We start from the raw sequence: 18,295 nt of genomic DNA, 5'->3' as shown, positions 1-18,295 counted from the left end.
TGTCTTCAGGTTTCCCATCGGGGGTTGCAGGACTGAGACAGGGAATTGAGGGAATCCCCACTGATGTCACGGGACAACTCCCATCCACCTCTTATAACTAATGCTTTCGGGGACTATGTATCACAAAAGACAACAGAGCAAAGAAGATGGTGGGAGAACAATACAAAGAACTAAGAAGAACTATAGATTTGAGAAACAATAGTAATAAAGATGAGGACCCTGATAGGACAAGAAAAGAATGGACTGAATTATGGAGAATGTTTGCGAAAGTCTTAGCTGACGCTAAGCCCAGCCATGACAGAATTTCAAATTCCCGGATAAGAAAAATACTTTTTCACATGTAATTAAGGAGCTAAGTCCTCAAAACTGAGCTGGACTTTTATTTTCCTGTTGGTTTTGTTAGAACTGGTGTAACGACAGGCTGTAAGAATAATTTATGTTACAATTTAATTTTTGCTACATGAAAGCAGTTTCCTTCTCTGTTTACATAACACTCCCTGATAGGAACCCCTCCTGATCAATCACATTTAGTCTGTAGGATGCTTTACTTAAATTAGACTCCATGCCTTTCCACTTTTCCCAGAACTTCAGCTTGGATCAGGGCCTTGGTTTTGATAGAAAATCAAATGTTTTCTCTCACACATTTTCCCCTCCCTACTGCTCAAGGCTTTGGAGCAGATATATCACAGTGTTTTCATTTGCTCCTGGCTCACCGCTCTCTTTTGCCCCCTCTGAGGTAAATTCTGGGTACACTCCCTAGGTTGGGACCCAATTATGAATATCTGTCAGGCAACGATGAGGGACGTGGTGTCTTTGGCTCCCGGCGTGTGCCTTCATCTCACGTTGTCATCCCTCAGACTGACACACTTCTTCTACCCGACTTTAACACCCACAGTGATGAAGGAGCATTTGGCTCGTTAAGAGGTGGACTGTAGATCCCTCTAATCCATTTTGCGGCGTGCGTGAATGATCTATTGACTATAGACCTCCACTTGACTCTCAACCAAACAGGATTTATTCGTATTATCTTTCTCCCCCCCATGTAACTATAAATCTTCCTCCCCCCCACTGTGCGTGGGAAGATGAAGGTGATAATGTGCTCGTGAGAGCTGCTGTGGCAAGCATTCATCCTATTTCTCATGGAGTCTCTCCCTCTCTCTCACTCTCTCTCTGTCCTTGGCTGGTTGCCCTGAAAATGAAATATCCACCTACCCCTGTTCTCTCTCCTGGGAGAGAAAATGGACAATCTCCAATATCCTGATCCGCTCGTCAGGTAAATCCGTTGCAAGAATAAGATTTGGAAAATGTTCAAATTGACATGGGGACATTTGGAATATTCTAAGGGAAAATGGGTATTTTTAAAAAACGAATCCTATCTCTTTATTCTCTAATGCTAGCTTTGAAGTTTTATCAGCTTCTCAGAGCAAATTGAATCATGTTTCTCATGATGTATATGGTCCTCTCTTTAGACTTTCTTTAGTGCTTGCGATTAACATTGCCCTTCATGATGTATGCTTTTCATAGACGATGGGCAGTGGACCATTGTCTGGCCCAGCCTTCGTGCTGGGCCTGAAGGACACCTCCACTGTTAATTTGTTTACATTATTTCTGGGCAAGGAGAAGATGGCTTTGCTCGACCTCCACAGCTGGTCTCCCGGGCCAGCTTTAAACTCTCCATTTGCCATGATCTGAGAGGACAGCCTTGCAATATTAAATTTATCTCCAACTGATCTTTCTCTCTCAAGTTGTAGCCGCTGCTGCCGCAGAGGGGCTGTCCTGGCACACGTGCACACAGACACACACACACACACACTGGACTCTTACACAGGACACTCATCTCCCTTTATGGAGTGGAGAGACCTTGCTGGAGTGCAATATGAACGTGCTGATGATCTGGGGGGAATGCAACCTCTTCTGGATTGATCACTTTTTAAAACACCTTCTCCCCTCTGTTAACTGACTGAATATTTATGATGCCGGGGCTAATGTGTCTCCTGGCTTATGTCCTCATGCTATTAAGAGATGGCTTTTAGATTTAACTGCAGGATATATGGCTTTGCTTCACTTCTTTGCCTACATCAGGTTTTTTCTTTGGGAAGATTCAAGCTTTAGAAACAACCTTCTGTAACAGGGAAGGACAGAGATATTTTTATACAACAAAAAGGTTTCATACCAAAATGATACTCCAATTACCTTATGTGTGGAGGACAAGGAGACATGGTGTTTTTCAAGTAAAATAAACTTGAAAGAACGCAACAGTCTTTACACAGTCTTTACACTGGTGATGTCTTGATTTTATGTCTAACCAAGCACAAATGTGCTTGTGGGTTTTCAAAAGCCGCCAAGTGCTCTTGTGCCGCTAAATGAATGGCAAAGAGCCAAATGTCTTCAAGGGCTTGACCATGGAGGCCCTATTGAAGACAGCTAATCCATATGTTTCCTTATTGACGTGGAATGTTAAGGACTTTCAATTGCCAGTTCACTTTTTTTCCACCAATGACAATATGTTGATCAATTACATATGAATTTCTATGAAAATATGAAATATGAAAGTCAAATCATTCTCCTTTTTGTCATTCGGTTAAGTCAAATTTCCATCACAACAGAGAAATTCCTATAAACTTAAGTTGCAATTCTGGGGTCACGCACTAATGCGAAAACTAATTTGGAATTGATATTAAGGTGAAACACAAAATACGGCCATACTGTCAGAAAAGGCCTGACTGGTAATCCCAGATGGGCCTGTCAAACTGGACCAGAATAGCCTCTTCACGAGTTGAATGGCCCATGGGCTCTTAGGCTTTTCTCTACTTTAGTAATGGGTTTACAATGACAAACAGAGAGAGGTGTTGAATTATGCACAGGCTACATCGTGGCACCTTTTTGCATATTTATTTTTTACAAGCTGTGATATGTAATATTCTGTTTCACACTTTTGCTTTTGTTGGGGGTAATATAACACTTTTCACCCCATTTTCGTCCCTTAATTCATAATACCCAATTGTATCTATGGCTTTGTGTTATCGCAAAAGCTACCAAAAGATTATTTGGAATAGCAATTAATCACTTTGGTCTACCTTCCCATTTGCCTAATAATGTCAGTTGGCTTTACAGGAACCTAAATTAGGGATTTGAGTACGATGAGACCAGGAAAACTCTACCGATGATGCCTCCCTTCTCCTCAGGCCATGTTGGCCAATTTGCATCTGTATGTCTGAGTGTGTGTGTGTGTGTGGACATGTGTGTGATGATCTCCTATTTGGCTTCCCAGACTCCAATGATTTTTTTTCTCTTGTCATGTTTATGTGCAGTATGTATACACAAGTATATTTTCTTGGTCTGACTTTAAAGAATTGAGTAGCTTGCTCAATTATGCAGCTGATACATTTTCAGAACTGTATTTTCGACCTTTCATGAATTTTGACCGTTGCTAATCAATCTCAGAGCCTAGCTTGTCTGTTCTTCTGTGTTCTTCTTCCAACAATAAGCTCTTCCTGCAATAACCCTGAATAAATGGCTTGGAAAATTGATTATTTTCAACATATGATTTAATATTCCCAGGTAAGCTAAGTTGCCTATGTACAGCGTTTGCAATTCCACATGAAAGTATTGCTACTACAACATAACATTAACTTTTTAAATATTAGGACAAAACAACTATTTTGCCCCAAAAAATGTGTTGCAATTCCATGTGAATGAGAAACTGTGACATTGACACTTTCGTTGTACTTATGTAAGGATGACATGTATGCGTGTGTGTTTCTTGTGTGTACAGTCAACACTTGTGTTTTCCTTGAGTTGACTGTATGCAGGTGTTTCCTTCAGTGTACCGTACATACCTGTGTAGAAGCTGTATTGATGCATCTGTGTCCTTCAAGAGCAATTTTCTTCCAAGACACAAACCTTCTGTGGTATGTGTGACTTCTGCCTCTGTCAACTCTGGTAAAACTGGAAACGCTACTCCTCAGAGTGTTTGGAAAAGGCTTTTGTCCTCAAGACTATTCCTCCTCCATTGGAGTCCAAGACACAAAACAAACAATCAATAGCAGACTGAACAATTCATCTTGAGGAGGTGGTATTTGGCACAGACTGAAGCTCTTCGCTGACTTAAGTGGATTCACTCTTATCAGCTCTATCGCCTCAATTCTTTTGTACCCCCCTCTGGCATTGTATGAATTGACGTTTGAAGAAGAAATTATGTTTAGGTTTTTTCACTTATTTCTCTTTTATTATCTACCTCACTTGGGTGTTGTATTCCAGTTCCAGCATTGCTTCTTTGTTTCATGTTGCTTGTTGAACTTTGTGGTTATGAAATTATAGCTGTATAGAACACCCTATATGGTATCTTAATCTTAAATCCTTTTAAAACTGATGTCTGACATCCAGGACATTTTAGATAAGCATTTGACACAGGCTGATTGAATTTGATGTCTGCCAACGATTGAGAAGCAGAGATTAAGTGGATGGGCTCTATGAATCTAAGCTCTTCAGAAGACACGAAGGCTGTCATATCTCCTCTGTTTGACAGATAACTTTAATTGATTCATTTTGGCAAAATGAATAGTGATGGCTTTGTGTTGCTTATTTTGGGCCTTTACCTGAATATTAGTGAATGTCTCTGAGAATACATTTGGTCTGAGTTCTGTGTCTTAGTGAAAGGGTTGGAAAAGTTATAATTCAGTATATTTATCCCAAATTATAATGAGATGTTCAATCAGATACTCTGTGCAATACATTTCCTTTAAAAACCTTTTGGTAGGCGTATCCTGTCTCTTTTTATCCAATTAAAACACATCAAGGCCAGCCCTTTTTAAATGAAGTTACAGCTCATCAGGGTCAATGTGGTAATCTGGTTTCTATGGGTTTGTGTGGCAAGAGGGCTTATGAAACAAACATTATGAAAAAAACAAATCAATATGTTTACCACCACCCTCCAATCCAAGGCTTTCAGCTTACATACAACGATCTGTCCCCGTGTAAGAGCCTTCATTAAAAATGAATCACGGTTAGAAATTCGACTTCTTGCTATGAAATTGTTCTTTAAGTTGTCCTCTCATAGTTCAATCACTTGTTGTTTTACTGATACCACAGTCTGCCATTATAGTGTTTCTGCCTGGGAGTACGTGGACCAACTATTAATACATTTATGAGAGTAGGGATGGTGAGTGTAATCTTTGCAAATGGGTGTAAGTCTGAAGAAAAAACATGAGTTGTTTATAAATTCTGCTCACGTACTACAGCGTAACAGTTGTAATCAACACCTCCCTCAGCTGCGAAGACCAGATGGGAAAAGTATGTCACCAGAGGTGTTAGCTAATGAATGTTGATGATTTGACGATTCTTACAGTCACATCCCAAGAAGGACCACCATGGGCCTACATATCCCAGGGTTCAGTGGGAGGTCACTGCACTTTCTGCCAGGGTGATGTGGTTGGGTATTGTGTTTGCATAACACAACACACTAAAGAGCACATGTGGTCTGAATTCCTTTTTCTGTTTAAAGGAACAGATTTCACATTTTTTCACTACTTTTGTGCTTGCAGTTGATCCTCCCTACCAATAATTTTTTTGCCGGACTGTGTAAATGGAGCCGGCCAAGAAGAGCGAATGTCTCTTACTGAGTGAGTGACTGACTGACTGACTGAGTACCCTTTGTTAATATCATAGTGGTTATAGTCACAGTCTGCCATGCAGAGGGACTGGTGTTTGAGCCTCAACATGGTCAAAACTAATTATGCATTAAGATTTACTTTAGGATTTGTTCCGGACAGACAAAAACTTCACTGGCTGCAACCTTCAGTTGCTGTGTTATAGTAAGCCTAAAAGTGTTTAAGGTTATATTGTGACTCTTTAACACAATGCTTAATGGTGTCTAGCTAAATATAACTTGGCGTGATGTTAATTTGTGACAAAATAATCTAATGCAGCTATACCAACACTGCACACATAAACAAATTATTAATCTAAGCTTAAAATAAAACTATTTACGTTTATATTGCGACAATTACTGATAGATTTTCGAAGTACGCATCAGTGCATGCTTTTTGGAGTAATCCTATATCACAACCCCTTGTGCAGTAAAAGACCAGCAAGCCCTGTGTTCTTATGGGAATCTCCCCAACCTTATATATCAGAAATATTTATCCACTCTGTACTTTTCAGCCGTCGCACAACAATATATACCCACTCTGTAATACCATTAATCTAATATATTTAAGACAATTATTGTATTACGTGACCCTTTTATACTGTTATTGTTTTCTAAAGAAATGAACCAGCCATGGAGTGATTGGAGTCATTGTTTTCATTAGAGCTCTATAGCTTTTAGCTAGCCATCTACAGTAATCTTTGTACAAGAGTACACATTAGTTCCATTAATAATGTAATAATGTAACAATTCTGTTGTTATTTCAGCAGAAGTGAAGGGCTGAGATAAAAGTTGCATTCCCGCTGTTTAAATCGCATAATGGTTAAAGACACTGATCGAAACCAGCCAGGGACAACAACATTCATCTCTTCTAATAGTGGGCCGGTTAAACTAGGCCTGCATGGTTCCTTTCCTGGTTCATTTGCAGATACAATTAGTTGTTATCAGAATGTTACCTAAATTTTTTTTTTATAAACCATAATTAACAGATCAACAACAAGCAACCACAAGCAACAACATAAGTGTAAAAAAACATTTGAACTGATCTGTTAATTATTTGAAGAGTTCATTCACTTTCAGTTCCTAAATAATTTGATGTGGAAAGGTAGCATTTTCTGGTAACATATTTCTCAGCAGAAGACTGCGTTTTGGCAACAATCTCTCACATTTATTATTTATTATATATTTTTTTACAAATACATTTTTTTAACCTCTGGCTTTGGGCAGGGTGTGTAGTTCATAAATTGAAATTCTAATAGCCAAATTATTGTCTTATCTCAATTAGCCACAAAGCTTTTTTACGGAGCTGTATGTTTTGTTTTTTCATTAGATTTATTTTTGTTATTTTTCACCACTTTGTTGGTCAAACTCTCAAGTTTTATACTTATTAAGACATATAATCTTATCTGTCAAACTACATGCAGATCCCAATTGGTAACGGATAAGAGTCGCCAAGTCCTGGATCTGGATCCGGAGGTCCTGGATCCGTCTGGATCTTGCACAAATTACGCACTAGCTATTATAAGTACATGTCAACACGTTGCACACTGAAAGAAAAAGCCTGGCCCAGGTCTTTCCCTATCAGACATTTTACAACGCAATTTGCAACAGTCCAATGGCTCTGTGGAAACCAAATGCACATTTACAAACAGTAGCAAAAGACAAAAAGTGAGAGAAGTGTTACAACCCTCAACCCTGTATTCAAAATGGATCCTGTTAATAGGCGTCTCTGAGAAGGATGAAGAAAATGACAAAGCTGCTACAATGCCACAAAGCGAGAGTGAGGTGCAGTGACACCCTCATAATGAAGTATGTTTATATTAGAGGGAATGTTGCTCTGGTTCTTTGTTCTGAAACTTCTTTCCAGTTTCTGGTTCATTAGTGGCCTGAATAGACTAGTGAAAGCGAAGGCGTTGTATTTAATCTGATGCTTAGGCCTCGCTATGCTAAATAGTCTAATTTTCCCAAACCCAAATTATTGACATCAATAACACCATGTAACAGTGCTCTCCTTTGCCCAGTCCCTTCAACTGAGGCGCTAAGATGTCACCTTTAGACACAATAGGTGATACTACATTGAAAATCCCTTATTCACACGCATTCAATCAAATCTCAGAAATACAGACTTTTCTTCCCTTTCCACTTTACTTCACTTAATTTTTAGTCTTTTGCACCTGGACTTTTGTCATCAGGGACAAGGTCAGTGGTCTTTTCTTTTGTTGCTTTGCAAGTGAACATGGCTTTCTGCCTCGTTTTGATGTCCCCACAGTCAATCAAAAGTTGCCAGTGAATGAAGTCGATCAGCATGAAGAATATAGAGAATCAGTGGCAGCACTCAGAAGAAACTACTTTCACAAAATAAGACAAATTCAGAGATTTTGGAAGTAGACATTGCCCATCAAACACAGGGGTCTGCATTAAGGCAATCATTTATTCATAAATGGCAGATCTTATAATTTTCTGGGAGAAATGTTGTTAGGTAACCTCCCTTTAACACCATCTTTAAACTTTGACCTGGATGATGGCCTAAAAAAAGTTTGGTATGAGTCTGTCAGTCAGAGGATGACATTAAACTCCAAGTATCCCCAGAGGAGAGTGTTTTTATAGGAGCCCAAGCATTATTGAAATCATTTGTTTTACATTTTGTTCTTTTTCACACATAGCTTGTATGGAGCTTGATGGAATGAGCTAAAATCTGATTCCATCTCTTGCCACTGTACTTTTTTCTTCTCCCTGTAATTTGTGTGTGACAGAGCACTGCTTGTTCGGGCTCATCTAGCCAGCACTCAGATCGCTACAGTGGACCAGGCAACACATAGTCAGGGAAAAGAACTTTGAAGCCCAGAATATGTTTCCCACCAATGTGTCACTTGATTTATGACTATAAAGATAAAAGGTTGGGCAGAAATGGCTGACAGGTAGATGCCTCTTTCATTGTGTGATCAAAGTCCAGTCCAGTGTGCAGTCCATTCCCAGTACATCTTCCGATGTGTCTCCATTTCTTAAGGGTAGAACCATTTTTTTCACCCTTTCTGCTTCAGTATAAGATTACTCTTTGTTGAAAAAGGTATCATTTTACATTCATGTGATTTAGCATGGGACACCTTATGCAGAGAGTTGTTATGTACTGTAGCAACATTACAATAAACTGAAGAAAAACCTAAGGGAACGTTTGCCAGAGGTGTGCTCAATATACATTGATATCATTCATCAACATTATGGTGAGGTTTTAATCAGTCATCCCTACACTCAACCTACTACACTTACTTAGTGCCATTAGCCCTCTGCCAAACAAGGCATTTAACTGCTTTAAAGCAGTTGTGCGGCGTCAATGATTAACAGCGATTCCCCACCCCTAATAAATGATTTGTATTCCATGGACTTCCTTAGGGAAGCATGCTAGGAGGAAGTGCACTTCTCCATAATTTTTCATTGGTAAAAGATTTCAAAATCACTAGTATTCACCAAATAGTCCAATTAAATCACCTTATCATGTTGACCTGATGGAGAGTGTGAGTACATCACAAACGCGTCGCGTATCCAACATTATAGAGCCAAATGTAATGTGTGAGGTGTTACTTTAAACGGCTGAATAACACTGTTTTTGCTTCATATCCAATTTGTTATTACCTCCACAAATAACTTTGAAAATAATGGTTTGTATTTGCAGCAGAGGACGAAGTGATGGCTGTTGCTGTGGCAACAACAAATGCGGACTACTTTTTGATTAGCGCATAATAACAGTCTCTTGGCCTTTGTGGTGAGGTCACTGGATAAAGAAAATTTGGACTACAGAAACTCGCTAGGGGAGGAATAACAATTTAGTAATCTTTGCCACATTTTATTAAAACGTCAATTAACATGTATTTTGGCTTCATGGAGTGCCAGGAGCCACTCAGTGCCGATGGAGACGTCTGCTCAAAACTAAAAAAAGAAAAAGAAAAGAAAATATAAAATATAAAAATAGTTCACCTGATTACCTGCTCAAATTGCATCCTGCAACATGTCACTTTGCCCCTAAATTTTAACCCCCAATGAGTCAATCCCCAACACTTTCATGTCAGCATTTTCCGTTTACTCCCACAGAACACTGTTCTCAATTCTCAGTGGAAATATCTAAGTTCTTGTCCTCAAATGGTCCTTTGTTGGAGGTTGCGCGATGGACTGAATGTTAGAGAACTCCTGACTAGCTTTCATACTGTGTAGTACTAAATCTCATAATGAAGGGATGAGCCAAATGTAATTTACAGGCATACAGGCTCACACAGACATACTTAAACAAGCACTTTGATGAACTGTTCCCCTCTGCCATTTGACAGGTTTTCTCTCAGACAAGATCTGACGGATTGTGACATAAGGCCTTGGCCAGATCATTAGAGTGACCTAGTCCCTGTTTGATCAATCACATCTAGTCTACTCAGTGATGGTCATGTTTTACGACAAGAGCGAAGAGTCATTGTCAATATTTTCATTAGTCACGGCCAAGTGGAAAGACTCGTCAGAACGACTAAGAAGTGGCCGTTGGAGATCCACAGATCTACAGAGAAGGCAGACAAGTAGCAGACAAGTAGCATGGCCGTTTTAGCAACTGACCGAAGGATTGCCATATAGAATTATTGAACTGGAAGGTGAAATATATTTAAAAAAATTATTTATCAAGACAACCTTAATTGCTTGCAGCTTGATACTTGTATTCATATGTGTACTCAGTCAACTTGCCTGGTAAAATATACATAATAATTTCAACCAGGAATATGGTAGCCTCCATCCTTTGCAAATAGCTTATTATGATCTGCAATTAATTATGCAATTCAAAATGATATTTTAAGACGCATTTAAGAATGATAATTTACATCTGGCGTGTGGCTGATTTACACTTTGATGTACGCTTAGATGCAGGTTAAGACATAGGTTCAGAAGGAACACAGCACAGGGCCCCAGTCTGCTCCAGCTCTTTGAACTAGTGTTTTCATATCATTACTGCAATAAAGACTACTTCTACAGAGCCTAACCTTGCCATCTAGAGACCAGCTTCTACTTCTTCCAAGAACTGATTGGCTTACAAAGGCACACAGGGTGGACACTCTTTTCCCGGTTCATAAATATACGAGTTTGTTCCCCCGCGCTCTAACTGGAAGGAGTGAGGGTACCTGGGAATCTATCTGTGGGCATTTGATGCATCATGATCCTTATTGTGAGAACTCATTACCGGGGGAAGCAGCGAGCGGAGTAAGTTGTTTTCCTCCAGCGAGGCTAAATGATTGGAATGAGTGCCAGTCTGATTGATTTTGAGGGGAAGGGTGATTGCTTTCTCAGCTCGCCGACTCCACTGGAGGGAGAGCATAATAATAACCAGAAGGATCTCTGGATGCCGACCCTTGTGGGGAAAGGGGTGGGCGGCAGGCAGCCGGCGGTGCTGGTGGAGGCGGTAGTGGTGGTGAATGGATACGATGCTAGCTGTGTAGTCTTCCAAGCCATCAATCTACAGTCTTGCTTCTACCCCGACTTAGATTACTTTTTTCTCTCTCTCTCCCCGCCCACTACCACTCGTTGGGTTTGAAGTTGTTCATTTTGGAAGAAGAATACACAACACTTTCTCTCTTGGAGGGGGCGATTGATGTTCACGCCTAAGGATTTAAATGTCAGGGGAAAATATTCCAGAGCTGTTGCACAAATGGGCAGGAATCAAGTAGGTTCAGGGACCATAGGCTGCAGTACATACCTCTGATAAAATGCAGAGGCCTAGAGGCTTTTGCCAAGTGGATGAAAGCGGAGAGCAATTGAGTCTATTAAGCGGTGCACTTTTAATCATGATACCAACCTCTTTCATTAAGACCTCCCTGCTGTTTGAAACAATGTAGCAATGTTTTATAGGGGAATCCTGGTTTGACAACAGCGAGATATATCATGAAATTAGAGTCAACAGTTTTTATAATATGGCTCTCATCTGAATTATTTTATCCTAATAATATAATTTTTTTGATGAGTCTCTATTAATGTTAACATAATGTTAGTTCTACACAGGAACATGTCTGTACAATTTATAACCTGTGTTTAAGATGAATGAATGAATGTATTGACTGGCCGGGCTGTGAACGGATTGGCAGGGAGCCACCCGGGGCATGGAGCAAGTAATTAAGGTAACATTTCTACTCCGCTCCACCACTTCGGGCTCCCTAATTGTCCTACGCTTTAAAGGGTAACCTGTGACCAGGAAATGGACCGCCCAGCCAACACATGCACTTTAGCAGTCAGAAAGTGCACATCATTTCTGACAGCTGCCTGACTGCCTTTCCAGCCCTAACAAACCACAAGGGGTGTGTGTGTGTGTGTAGGGGGGGAGGGGATTTACTCCTGAATCCCTCATTAAACTGAGATAGCAAACCTCAAATGATATGGGTTTAGAATGTCACAGGATGTGGACGGAGGCTTTTTGCCATGGGGTGGAAGTGCTGGACTATTGTACTAAAGGTCGGAAAACTCATTTGTGATTCCACAAATAAGTGGGCTGCATTTTCCTGCTTGGCCTGTGCACTTTATGGATAGACTCACACAATGCAGTATTATCTTTCCATAAATGCTTGATAAAAGTGTAGACTATAAAGTTCTATTGGGTTGCTAAGAGCATGCTCTCTTGGTGAGTGACACATGTAACGCCAGGGTTGTGGGTTCAATTCCCATGGGGGCCAGTATGAAAATCTATTGTTCACTATAACTCTGGATGAGTGCATCTGCTAAATTCTTGATATGTAAATAGCATTTTCTAGTCTATATGATATTGTGTGTTTATTTGCACTAAGGTTACAACCAACGTCAGTACCTCCTTGACATGACAGAAAAACCTAGGATTTTGCCTTCCATCTGCTGTCATCTGTCGTACGCATGCAAACAGCATTTGGCCCTGGCTTGAGTATACCTTTTAGTTACAATTACCAACCAGGCATTGCAATCTCTTGGTCTATTGAACTAAGTGGGACAGCGTCTCACCACTGAAGTTGTTTGAGAATTGCTTTTAAGTGAAGGGGACATTTTGGGACATTGCAGTGTTTGCTGTGGTACAATGACTGTCATGTGAAATAAAGAGGGGAATTCACAAGGCCTTGAAAATTATCGGGTAAATTAATGTTGCACCAGTTTTCGTAATTTGTTTTTGTTCTCATTGTAAAAGTCCTTGAAGTCCATTTTATGTTACTTTTTCAATGTGTTATCCAACTAATTGTGTATAACGTACAGATTCCTTATCAAATAATTTTTTAACCTCTGCATATTATTTATTAGTGTGAAAGAAAATGTTATTGAGCTTTTGTGACATATAATATTATCTTGTGTTTAGGACCTCATCACAAAATTCTTCCTTAAAGATGCTCACAGCGTGAGACAGACCAAATCATTTTCAATAATTTTCAATGATGGCTAGACATGGGTGGGATTGTATCCTGACTGGGTGGTTGGCCCAATCGTTTGCAATGATGGCTAAACATGGGTGGGATTGGATCCTGACGGAGTGGTTGGCCCAATCGTTTTCAGTGATGGCTAGACATGGGCGGGAAAGTATTCTGAGGGAGTGGTTGGCCCAATCCTTTTCAATGAAGGCTAGACATGTGTGGGATTCTATTGTGATGGAGCGTTTGGCGGTGCTAGTACACATGTAGGTTGCCCAGCTTTTGCCAATTGCTTGCAAATTCATTGGGAACTAGACAATTCCTTGTTGGCAGTTTCCACAGCTCACGATTCAGCTAGTCTCTCTTTAACCGAGGCAGTCTGTCATTGCTCTACCATTGTCCTTGAATTAAACCTTTGCTCTGGCTACTTCACCTAGAGGCAATGGGCTCCATTAAATATCACTTTAGACCTCTCTCCATTGGATATGACTAGAATCATCCACTGCCCTGAATTTGATTTGGAACTATTTTTCATTCTAACTCAAAAATTACCCAGTGCCCCTGGCAGAGAGTAGTTAGATAATGTAGAGGCTGTCACCCAGATACAATGTTGCTAAATTAAAATGTGCCATTTTCCTTCCAAATTTGGAGTTGCTTTTCAAAAATGTCTGGCATATCATCGTTTAAAGTGGCAGGGAGCAATTAAAAAAACAAAAAAAGTAGCTGAGACATCTGCTTGCAGTCGTGTTAATCAAATTTTTTTTAAGTCCCGTACTGTATCTGTGTGGGATGATCTTGTGTTTACAAAGCCTTTGCTACTGAATGCTTGGGGCACTGAAGCCACTGTGTGGCCTTTATATCCCATTACCAATTTGATTAGAGAGAACTGTTAGACTTCAGAATGTACACACTGTGAATAATCAAATGTAAGCCTTTAATTTCAATGTTGGAGTCTTTTGTTTGGTGCATTTTCTAACTATAAGCCATATGTAAAGAGATGTTAGATTACATTTCTTTCTGTTTGTACGTTTTTGGTCGGGGGCCAGGACAAAAAAATAGATACTTCTGCAAAATGACTGTTTTGCGGCCATAGTGTTAATTTTGCTAAAAAATGTATGGATTCTAATTCTGGATGCATTTTTAGGCATGCACCTCACTGTTGTATGGTTGCGTTTGGCCTCTAGTTTGACACTTTGAACTAAATCTTTCCCCCTCCACATACTACAAAACAAGAGACATGTCTTTCAATCAGGGCTGTTGCCAACATGGGGAAAGGTGGATATGATTCATAGGGCACATGGGTTCTGTGGGCCCACTGATCAATATAATATCAATGTCGTCCATACATGAAGGGGGCCAGGCATATATCTTTTCAGGGGGCCCAGGATTGCTGTTAATGGCCCTGCTTGCATTGCTCCTTCTGGTATGTCCCTCAAGTTCCCAGTGATATAAAATGCTGGTAGTCTAGCCAGGCACATTGACTTAACCTATTTGTATGTTATTGTATTTTGTCTATCGTTTGGAATTGTGATGCTTATAGTACCCAGGTCCTCTATTGTGGGCACCAATTGATATGTTTATTGCTCGCTATTTCCCATTTGCTCTGCTGAAGAGAGGCTGTTGTGATGAATGTGGTGGAGTGTCGGCAGGGAGAACCAGGGCTGGCATTAAGATTGATTTCCATCCTCCTGTTCTCCTCGGCAGAGCTCCCCAAAGTATGTGATTAATGGTTTTGTTCCAGTCTCATCGATCAGCTGGGATGCTACCCCATACCCCGCACCCCTACCTGAGGTAGAGTTGTCCCACTGTGGTATAGCAACCCTCCCTGTTGCCCCTTCTCAGTGTAGGCTAACCACTGCCCAACCGCCACATGCCCTGATTAATGACACTTGAGTCCTGTCTTGTGCTACCTGCCTTCACTCTCTCCATCCCTTGCCTGTGATTGTCTGCTTCATTAGGGTAAAGAGCTGAGATGAGCTGGAGGAAGAAGAGGGGGATGTAGGTATTAAATACCATCACCAAGCCATTTGTTAAGATCAGGGGAGCCTTCATCGATTTCACTGACAAAAACAAAGTTGTAACGTCACAGATTTTGGTCACAATGTTTCCTCGGTATGCTGATCTGGGGAGTTCCCCCTATTGGATTTTTCCAGACTGAAAGAGCAATCTTCTTAGAGCTGCTTTCTGAAATTAACCAAGATTAGCCTTAGATTAGCTCTAATCAGTCCCATGAAACCTGGGGATTTGGGATTTTGTTGTTCAGTATAGTTCTCCATCAATTCGCATAATTGGGCTGTATACAGTTCCAACACTATTGTGAGGCCTTATTCTAAGAATGTAGAAGTCTGTATCTCTCAAGGTATCTGTTAGTGTTAGAAATCTGTCTAGTTACTGTGTTTTGTGGAAAAAGCAGTTACATATGAAAATATTGATTTATCTGTACATATTTTGATCATTGTACAGTTTATGAACTGCAATGGCTAACGTTTGCTGTACTACTATTTCTGAGTATCATTAATTGACTTAAGCTAGTCACCAAAAGCAAGTACTAGATGTCCAGTCGATAAACTATTTAGAAATTGTATAAATGCCTATCTGGATGCCATTGAAAAGATGTAAGGAGCTTTAAGGGGTTATAAGATTCAACCAGTTCAATTGGTTTTTGTCCTAAGCAGCCATATGCCAGAAGTTTGTTTACTCGCTTAGTGTTTGGCTTGTTAAGATTACACAACGGGCTATTAATCTTGTAAAATGAGACAAAACCTTTGAAATGTCAAGTCCCACCCAGACGCACCCAAACAAGAACCCAAATGGAAGGGCAGTTTTGTCTCCCAGATTCTTATGGAATTTAGCTGTTGTTATTAGCTAATCTTGGGGAATTAGGCTGACCTTCAAGGCTAAAGAGCTTTGTTTTAGCAATCCTTTGGTCATTCAGTCATGCATGATGCATTTTCTATGACACATGGATAATACTGCGAAGGTCCCATGATGTCCATGGGGAAAGATAGTTTTACAAAAGGAGAAAAACTTGATCCCTATAACAAATTATACTGGGGTTTGTTTGTGAAAATGTGATCTGTATAAATAAATTATTTTGGGGTCTGTGTATGAGATAAACTCAGCCAAACAAAATATCAGCATAATAAATTAAAGGAGTTCAGTTTTTTCCCTTAATTTGGCCCCCAAGAAACTACTGATAATTAACAAAGTTACTGTAATATTCAGTAATTTTGGTAATTAACAGAAAATCTATTTAACTTTGGTTATTTATTTATTTATTTATTATTTTAAGTATTTCCAATGTATTTTATAGAGTTTTTTTTAGATCAGACAGCAAAAGCTCTGGCATCATCCGCAGGTTGTTATGTGTCATGTTTTTATTCCAGCAGTCCACAATTTGGAAATGATGACATGTTTGGTTTATCTAACCTTGGTTACTCTCCCTCTACATTCAGATCCTGTCCATGGGCCTCAGAATGTTAATGTGGTGGATATCCGGGCCCGCCAGCTCACCCTACAGTGGGAGACGTTTGGTTATGCTGTGACGCGTTGCCACAGCTACAACTTGACCGTGCAGTACCAGTATGTGTTCAACCAGCAGGAGTTTTCCGCCGAGGAACTCATCCCGACATCGTCCCACTACACCCTACGGGGCCTGAGGCCCTTTGTCACCGTACGTCTCCGCTTGGTCCTCGCCAACCCAGAGGGCAGCAAAGAGAGTGAGGAGATCGTCAAGCAGACGGAGGAGGATGGTAAGTGTTGGACAGTTTTTTGTCTTACTGAGCCACTCAAGCCCATTTTGCCTTGTGTATTTTCTTAAAAACACATACCTGCTTAAATACATGCTCAATCATGTATTGAGTTCACGGAGCTCCAGCACAGTAGATGGCAGGCTTCTCTCTATTGTTTGTGTGCAAGACTGCCTTAACACGGCAGAAAACGTTTTTATTGAAGGATTGTTGAAACACAGTGGTTAAATTCTGAGCAAGTTCTTTACTTGCAATGAATGGAAACAACAACCTCTAATATTTTCTCAGCTTGTTATTCTCATTGAACTGTAGCCACCATGACAAAGGCAGTGATCCTGGTGCATAGTGAGCTATTTAAGCTTGGAAAGTGTGTACTGCCATGTACACTTGCTACTAAGGGACTAAAAGGCATTTGTGTCCTTACAAATCCATGTGTTTTATGCTCACCTCAAGCGACTAGCAATTGTTGCTAATTTAGAAACAATTCATATTTAGGCTGTTTGTATGTAAAGTATTGTCTGGCTGCAACAGGGTAGGTTTGTATTGTTTATTGGGGGGTCAGGGTCAATGGATCCCAGGATGTTCACTCTTTTCCAGGGGGATCACAATGACCTGTATGTAATATTGGCCCCCCTAATACACCCCTGCCTGGTTGTCCTTAGACATGTAATGTTCAGTAGGCATGCTTTTCTTTGCTGTATATGAGAACCTCAAAACTCTAAAATGTCATTGCTTTCAAGCAAGGCTCTCAAACAAGACTATAACAGAGCATACTTCTTAGAATGGCTAAATAGAAAAGCTACCATTTTCTTGGCAATACTTTGCTGTAAAGTCATTAGCTTGATAGAGCTGCTGATGAAATCATAGCAAGTTCCTAATTGTTGCATTAATTAAAAACGCAATTATAGGATTCACTTGTAATAACTGTATAATGTGCACTGATTATACCCCTGTTATCAATGAATTAAAAATCCAATGACTACACCATTAATTAATATTCTAAAATGAATTGTATTTGGGTGACTGGATAACAAAATAATCTGTAGAACTTGCCATTATCTCTGCATTATTACATACCCATTCCTTAAATTCCTTCTCATTTATCATGATTGCATTATGTTTTTGCTTAACACACTACTGTGCTGCCATGAGGTCCCGTACTATTTGAGAGTGGCAGCATTTGAAAGGTGTTAATAGTTTTTTTTCTACTGATGACATCTGCTTTTTTATCCCAGTGTTTTTTGTAATTAGTGCAAACTGACTGTGCTCAGTGGTGCTAATTTAACTTTTGTAATGCCTTTATCTTTACAGCGCTACGCACCGTCTCGCAAATATGCTTCCAGTTTTAAAGGCTCCCTATTTTCCCTGGTTTTAATGAAACTGAAATATCTCTGTAGTCGCAATAGAGGTTCTAATTAAGATAGAAACATCACTGAATTACATTATCTTAACCTACCTGCTTGCATACAAGCTGATTTGATTTGAGTGGTTTGATTTGAATCACTTAATTCTATTTA

General features: G+C 39.9%; 1 protein-coding gene across 14 annotated transcripts in view; it reads left to right on the top strand.

Annotated features, from left to right (window-relative positions):
* The window catches only part of ptprt (protein tyrosine phosphatase receptor type T), a 287,950-nt gene that overhangs the window by 121,876 nt on the left and 147,779 nt on the right, over positions 1 to 18,295 (top strand). For all 14 annotated transcript variants that reach the window (XM_034287365.1, XM_020055888.2, XM_034287364.1 and 11 more), the window contains exon 8: positions 16,485 to 16,781. In XM_034287365.1, coding sequence (XP_034143256.1) covers positions 16,485 to 16,781 — 297 coding nt within the window. The remainder of the gene's footprint in view (positions 1 to 16,484; positions 16,782 to 18,295) is intronic.

The sequence above is a fragment of the Esox lucius genome, chromosome 17, assembly GCF_011004845.1.
Source record: "Esox lucius isolate fEsoLuc1 chromosome 17, fEsoLuc1.pri, whole genome shotgun sequence".
NCBI lineage: Eukaryota > Metazoa > Chordata > Actinopteri > Esociformes > Esocidae > Esox > Esox lucius.
This window is presented reverse-complemented; position numbering and strand designations above follow the sequence as displayed.